General features: G+C 43.6%; 1 protein-coding gene across 1 annotated transcript in view; it reads right to left on the bottom strand.

The window, feature by feature from the left end:
* LOC308166622 (putative neural-cadherin 2) overlaps positions 1 to 7,500 on the bottom strand; it is a gene marked incomplete at both ends in the record, with an annotated part of 139,282 nt that overhangs the window by 24,617 nt on the left and 107,165 nt on the right. The window contains 4 exons of the mRNA XM_080540951.1: positions 2,401 to 2,544; positions 3,614 to 3,800; positions 5,386 to 5,513; positions 6,271 to 6,520. Coding sequence (XP_080397077.1) covers positions 2,401 to 2,544; positions 3,614 to 3,800; positions 5,386 to 5,513; positions 6,271 to 6,520 — 709 coding nt within the window. The remainder of the gene's footprint in view (positions 1 to 2,400; positions 2,545 to 3,613; positions 3,801 to 5,385; positions 5,514 to 6,270; positions 6,521 to 7,500) is intronic.

The raw sequence follows: 7,500 nt of genomic DNA, 5'->3' as shown, positions 1-7,500 counted from the left end.
TATAGAGGTGATTTGTCATGAACTGTTTGGCTAAGCTGTGTGTAAGCGCGACGTGCTCAGACCTAACATTGTCACCTCGAATGAAGAAGACCACTGAACTGACTCGTCCACAACACCAGGAACGAACCCCCACAATAGTGACAAAAGCATGAGAAACAACAAGAGATGAGAGGAGATGAATAACAGAGAGAAAAGAGGGGGGAGGGGGGGGGGGGTGGTCAGAGGAGTGCTGAGACATAAACACAGATAAAAAGAACAGACAGGAGAGCAGAGGAGAGTGGGAGGAAGAAGAGAAAATGAGGTGCGAAGGGTGGAAAGGACAGACAATTAGAAGAGAGAAAAAGTTCGGGGAAAGAAAAGGAGGAGAGGAAAAAGACGAGACGAGATGAGAGAAGGTGAGACACCATGGGACGAGATACGAGACAGCTGCAGCAGCCACCCACCCAGCTTACCACAGCAAAGCACAGGAGAGCCAGAGCCCCCCCTCCATTACCCCCCCAAGGGTGCCTACTCAGCAGGGCTAGCGCTTAGCAGGATCATGTCATGTTTTACAACTAATCTCCCCGCTAATACAGATCATCTCCCTACTCGGACACCTGCGTGGGGGGGCAAGGGGGAGAGCCAAAATGGGCGCTGCTGCTTTTTATTCCACTCACTCCTGGGCTCTCCGCTGAAAGAGACGTTTCCCATAATAATTACCAGATGGAGCCATTGTTGAGACGGCGGATCCCAGCTCAAGTCTACAGAGTGGTGGCGGGGATAAGCCGACGCTTGTGGGAGGGAATTATTGTTGTTGTTTGCACTAGTTCTCTATCTTAGCAATTCTTCATTCTGTGTTCAGTGTATTTTTGGGGCCGTATGCTTCTTTAAATCCGCAAAGGGATCTAGCCCAGGGTGTCTGATGTGGGATAAATATCTGAGCCAAGACAGTTGCTAATTTGACGTCACATTGTCGGGGAAAACAAAAACAAAATTGGCCCCAATTCTCATCTTCGCTCACTTGCTAAATGTAATGAAGCAAGAGCGCTAAATCAGATGTCATTTCAGCACCTGTGAAAACATCATGGAAGGTGACATTCCCACCAAAACAACGCTCCACGTCTACACCCACAAAGGATTTACTGCTATCATTAAGAGAGCACGCTCTGTGTTTTTTTATTTATTAATTTTCAGCGGAGGAGAGAGACGAGGGACAAACACAAACAAAGAGACAGACATCAAATGACTACCTCGAGGGGACGCATCCACACCGCCCACATTCACCACCGAGATTTGCTAACAAGCACCAACAAAAAATGAGAGAATGTGAGAGAGAGAGAGAGAGAGAGAGAGAGAGAGAGAGAGAGAGAGAGAGAGAGAGAGAGAGTGACAGGCAATGGGAGAGACAGAGTGATAGAGAACGAAAGAGAGGGGGAGACTGAGAGTATTCTTTACCTAAATTTATCCCATACTTTTCGACATTCTCTGTAGAGACTGTCAGAGCATCAACGGAAATTCAACTTGAGTCATAAACTCAGAGAGATCTATCACTGGGGACTTTTCATGATGGTTTGGAGAGTGAGTGATTCCATCACAGTCGTGAGAGATAGAACAGTCAAATACACACACAGCTACACAACTTACAGGATACAATACACGTCAAGGCTCATGCTATCCACTTAGAGATTTGGGACACCATGTTACAGAACCACTCTGGCCCAAAAGTAATGTTTCACCTATGAGTATAGGACTTAAGAGTCCTTGAGATTATCTAGGACTAAGATCAAAAGATGTTGGGCCGCTCGTGTTTCAAAACGTGCATGAAGTCTAAACTTAAGAACTTTTCAAACCACTTCTTAGCGCTAGGAGCAAAGTCAGATCGCATAATAGCAGGGGCGCCTAGTGCACTTCATTAACATATGAACACTCCCACAATGAGTAATATATGCACGGGAGTTTTACGTCTGTGTGGGCGCCTATCGACACCTGCATAATAGCAGTAGCGCGTATGAAGTGCATAATAGGGCCCGTTATGTCTGATATTGTGTTTATTTCAGGGGAGGCTGGTGGAGGTAGAAGTTGGAGGATGGGCTCATTGCAATGCATGGAATGGAATGAGGAAGGGTATCAAACGGTGTCAAACAAGTTCAAATGGTATCAAACTAAAATACATTCCATGCATTACAATGAGCCCATCCTTCTACCTCCAGCGTCCACTGGTTATTACTAAGACCGGCATTTTCATGTCAATTGTTGTATCCGGCCCCCATTATCTTTGGTCTTGTTTAGGCTAATTACAAGTATTATTGTAGTACGTTTTTCCATTACAGATGGACTTAATCCAACAAATGCCTATTCACAAACCCTAACCCCAACCAACCCTCTCCTGAGTGTCTCTGTGATGACAGGGCTGTCACTCACCTTCATCCTCGTCGTTGGCTGTCACAGTGATGAGGACGAAGCCCACCTCCTTGTCCTCCTCCACGCTGACCTCATACACCGTTTGGGCAAAAGCGGGGGCGTTGTCATTGACATCCGTGACATAGACACGCACATAGGCTGTGTCTGTGTGTACCAGGGGGAACAAAGACGGACATTCACTGAAGAGTCACAACCAATCAACCGCTCCTCACTCACCCACCGCAGTGATAATGTGGTGAGAGTGCTGGCACAAAATGGCTGCCGTGCATATCCCAGATGGGTTTTATATTGTACTGCACACATAAGGGTGAGTTACCCCATTTCCATGTAAAAGTGCTACATAAATGCAAATATGTATCGTTATCAATGTAGACGAGAATACAAGTCTCAATACAAAAGTCAATTTCATTTCAAATGTCTCAACTGAGACATGAATTGAAATTCAATAAATGCATCAATTAATGGATTATACCAACACCTGTAGACGTTATGGATGTGTGTTCACAGTCATCATAACAGTTAATAAAGTATCATTATCATTTAACCATTGGGACAGGAGTAGGGGCTAAGAGAGTAACTACATATAATGTGTGTTGACACAGTCATCCAGTAGAAATGACATTGGCCTTGTCTGTGTGGACTGATGACATTAGAGAAAGTCACACCTGGCATGAGAAAACAGAAGCATTAACTATAACTACCTAACCTTACACAACATTCACAAACGCAGCCATTTCGGGGGGAAAGAGAGAATAACGTTGGCTAGCCACTGCTGGATCAACTCTACAGAGAGACCTTGATGGCTCTAACAGACAGTGTGGTGGTGGGATGATGGTGAAATTGCTGTCCTTTTGTCGTCCCTCTGTGTGCAGGTCATTATTGACTCAAAACCCAGATTAGCCATTAGCCTGTTCCATTAGCAGAGCGCTAACGACGTCTTAATGAATGAAGCTCATCTGTATGCACTCATAACAGGGACAATGCCAACTGGTGTGAGTGCATGTGTGTGTGTGTGTGAGAGAGAGAGAGAGGGATAGAGAGGGAGAGAGAGAGAGAGAGAGAGAGAGAGAGAGAGAGAGAAGAGAGAGAGAGAGAGAGAGAGAGAGAGAGATCTGGACTGTACAGCCTGGTTAGGGAGCGAGTGATGTGTTATTGACTGGTTAGATAATAAGGTGGATGTGTGTGTGTGTGTGTGTGTGTGTGTGTTACCCACCAGTGTTGGGCTGGCCCTGTTGTCCAGGCCTTGCTGACTCAGAGCTGTCTTGAGACTGGACCTCTATGAGGTAGGAACCTTTCTGTTCACGGTCAAAGGAGGCGCGCGTGTGGATGGCCCCTGTGTAGGAGTTGATACTGAAGTACTGGGAATCTCCACTTTCGTCTTTCAGAATCATATAGTTTATCTGCAGTCACAACAGAACGGGAAAGAGAAGAGCACACAAACTGTCTGAATCTCATCACTGAATCACAAAGTCGAATGTCAACACAAGGGATGGGAATTGATAAGATGTTATTGATATCGATTCCATCCTCGATTCTGCTTATCGATTCGATTCTTTATCGATTCCCGTGTGGGAAAAAACTAGGCCGACACAGATGTCACTCTGATTTCAATTTGGCTAGGTGACATGACATTCTAGTACGTTTGGTTGGATTATTCAGCCCACCTTTATTCCATCCTGTGACTGTGATATTATTTAGCAATGTTGTGTCTATTATTTGTGACAATAAAAAAAAAAAATCTGATACATTTTGTATTATTCTTAACACCTCGACACAAAACAAGCGTATTACAAACAATAACAACAAATACGACAAAGAACAGTAGAAGAAACAAAAACAAAAGTGACAACCTCCCCCCCTAGGATCCAGGCCATCTGCTCCATCAGGTGGTTATTCTAGGAGGCTTTTGAGACTTAACAAAATTGAGTTCCACATCACCAATATTGTCTCTTTCGCCCCATGCATCCAGGCTGTTGATAATTCTAAGTAGACTATGTCTAGGTAAGTTAGGACCCAGACTCTACGAGAAAGTGAATGGGGAGGCTTCCAGTGTGTGGCAATTCGTTTTTTAGCTGCTGTAATCCCGGCTAGTAAGCCTCGCATCTTGATCAGAGGTAAGCCCAGATTGGGTAGGTTGTTTAGGATGAGTGTGATGTGTGGCGAATAAAGCACATTAGCCATTAGCAAAACTAGCAAAATAACTCGCTTACCTTGTAGACAAATTTGGTGGTGGTGCCAGCTATTTGATTTCCATGTCTGATCAATGACGTATTTACAGTTGTGCCTTAGCATTTGTCAATTCGATTGCTACTGTAATGTTTCTCACACCTTTCGTCCTTTTGTTGGGATGATATTTAAGGACAACGAGACTTACTTTGAGTTTTCTCTCCCTTGTTGTCCTTGATACACATTAAACTTATGGTTAGAGTCATGTTTTGCTTTGAAACTGTTTAATTGGTTAATATTGATACTCTATTATCATTCTTCCTATTATGTGCATTAATGTGATGTTCTTCACTAGATAAAAGTTCTGCTAATACAGTATGACATAATCATGACCAGGTTCTCCCATTTAATGTCTAATATTCACATGCATCATTAATGACACGTAGAGTGAGTCATAAGCTTCAAATATTGGCCTGAGCATAAACCCATCACAAGGCGGTTTATCTTAACTTGAGGACATGGTAAAATAGCATTTGGGTATTCATAATTAAATATAGGATCCGAAATGATCTGTATGGCTAGCTGTAAATATGTATGTCTTATTCTTAACCCGTCCTCTATTGTTCAGTGTTACTATTTCCAATTCTTCAACCTGGATAACAATTTGTGGCATGAGTATGTTAAGACAGTCACCAATGTAACATGTAGGCTTTATGAGAGGCTGAAGTAAAGCTTACCAAAAAATGCTAAGAAAGGTAAATTATTGGAGGAACTATAGAAAAAGTAGTTTGTTCTCATAGATGCCGTTAGAATCCTCACCATTCCATGGAGACCAGAATCGAGGTCCGTGGCAGAGACCTGGGCCACTGACGCTCCGATCTCAGCCCCCTCCGGAACGGTGGCCTCGTAGGTAGAGGACAGGAAGAAGGGAACGTTATCGTTTACATCTGGTGAAGAGAGAGAGACACACAGAGGGTCACAATGAAGCTATGGAACAGAAAGATTGAAGTGAATCAAGAATACAGTTCACTTGTAACCTGCTAGGTGTGTAATGTATCCTAAAAGCAGACTTTAGTGACACAACTCTTTCAGCACTCACAAAAACGTGTTTCACTGAATCAAGTTCACCGAATACATTAAGCTGTATTCACTTTCAGTACAAAATAAATAAATATCTATGCCTAAAAGCAACCAAACTCCAACACTGAGTCAGAAAAGGATATTATTGCCTCTCCATTCTTTCTCACTTAGTTTATTCCATTAGTGCTAGATATCCTCATTGCTCTTCCAGTGTGGTTCACTGGTGGAGGTATGAGTCATTGCTAATCGAGCTGCGGCTAGAGCCGCAAGTGTTCTCTGTCGCTAACTCCTCTCCTTCTTTTCTCTAGTCGCTCTCCCTCCTCATTAGTGGAGTGGTGGTTTTCAGTGCTGCCTGTTTTTAAAAGCTCTCCAGTGTTCCCTGTTCCTCTACCTTTTCTATCTCTCTCTCTCTCTCTCTCTTGCTTTTTCCCCTCTCTCTTTTCTCCACTAGAACTCTATCCATACTCAATCTACAGTACCGTGACCCAAGATTACCGTAAAAAAAAAAAAGGCTATTATCTACATCAGTGGAGGTAGGAATCGGAGGACGGGCTCCAATTGCATGCATGGAACGGAATAAGGAATGGTATCAAACACAATACTTTTCATAGGATGGAATGGTACCTGTCACATTGACGTAGACTGTAGTGAATGAGGCCAGTGGAACAGCGGCTACGTTCTGCACTCGCACCCTCAGAGTAAAAAAGCGCGTGGTCTCGTAGTCCAGTGGTTCTGCCACCAGGATGGAGGCAGAACCATCAGCTCTGTTGGGTTTGATGTAAAACCTCACAGGCATGTTGGTCTCCGGGACCTGACCCTCCTCCAGGTTATAGGTCACTCTGGGGTCACCCAGAGGTGAGGTCGCCTTGATGGTCTGTTGGAGGAAGAGGATATGACATGGTTGGTGATACGATAGTGAGGTCGATTTTTAGGGTTTGATGTGTCGAATGTGAGGTAGACTCATTGATATTCTTCTTTAGTGTGAGTGTTTGTGTGTTGCTGTTTCAATGTGTGTGTGTGTGTGTGTATGTTTGAGTGTATAGTATGTAAAGGTGTGCACGAGTAAATGTATAAACAGCATGAGTATGTGTATCCCATTGTCAGTGCACATCCATTTGAGTGCCTGTGTGTGTGTGTGTGTGTGTGTGTGTGTGTGTGAGAGTTTGTGTGTGTATGTGTGTGTGTGTGTGTGTGTGACAAGAACACCAGAAGAAATCTGCTTGGGCATGCTGTAATCAGGTCTCATAGATTTTTATCTTCAAGGGGGTATTACTGAAAAAGAGCCGATCACTAACAAAAGCGGTCAGCTTTGGCCAAAGCTCGCTAAGATAATTAGCATTATTAGCGAGTGTGCCCATCTAAATCAGCACAAACGTCACTCTCCCTACTGCTGAGTCCACTGTAGGAATACATTAGACACACTCCAAGCTCCATCTATCAAAGTTCATATTGAACTGATATTGACACTTTATGGAGTCACTTTTCCAGGGAAAAATGTACTCCTGACTCTCAAGTTCTAAATGGGAGCTGCACGGATTCTGCAACGTTCCCAATCTCTCCCTTTTTTCTGCAGAAAAAAACGAGGTGGAGAGAAACCAAAGTGACAAGAAATGATACAGGGAAGTATATCACTGTTGCGCATACCTAGGTACAGAGGGAGTTCATCAATGAGATTTCACAGACACGGTGTCATGCTTATTGACACCCCCCTCCCTTCCTGCTCATAATTACGTTTTTTCTTCCTGTCTGTATAGAACACATAGACTGGTTGGATGGATACATTCTCAGACTACTGCTGAACTTAAATCTAAATTTAAGAAATGTGTAATTGAACACACATTTTAATCTTGATCC

Source organism: Nansenia antarctica (assembly GCF_963989245.1).
Source record: "Nansenia antarctica genome assembly, chromosome: 10".
Taxonomy (NCBI): domain Eukaryota; kingdom Metazoa; phylum Chordata; class Actinopteri; order Argentiniformes; family Microstomatidae; genus Nansenia; species Nansenia antarctica.
Note: the sequence above shows the minus strand (reverse complement) of the source record. Positions and strands in the feature narration are given on the sequence as shown.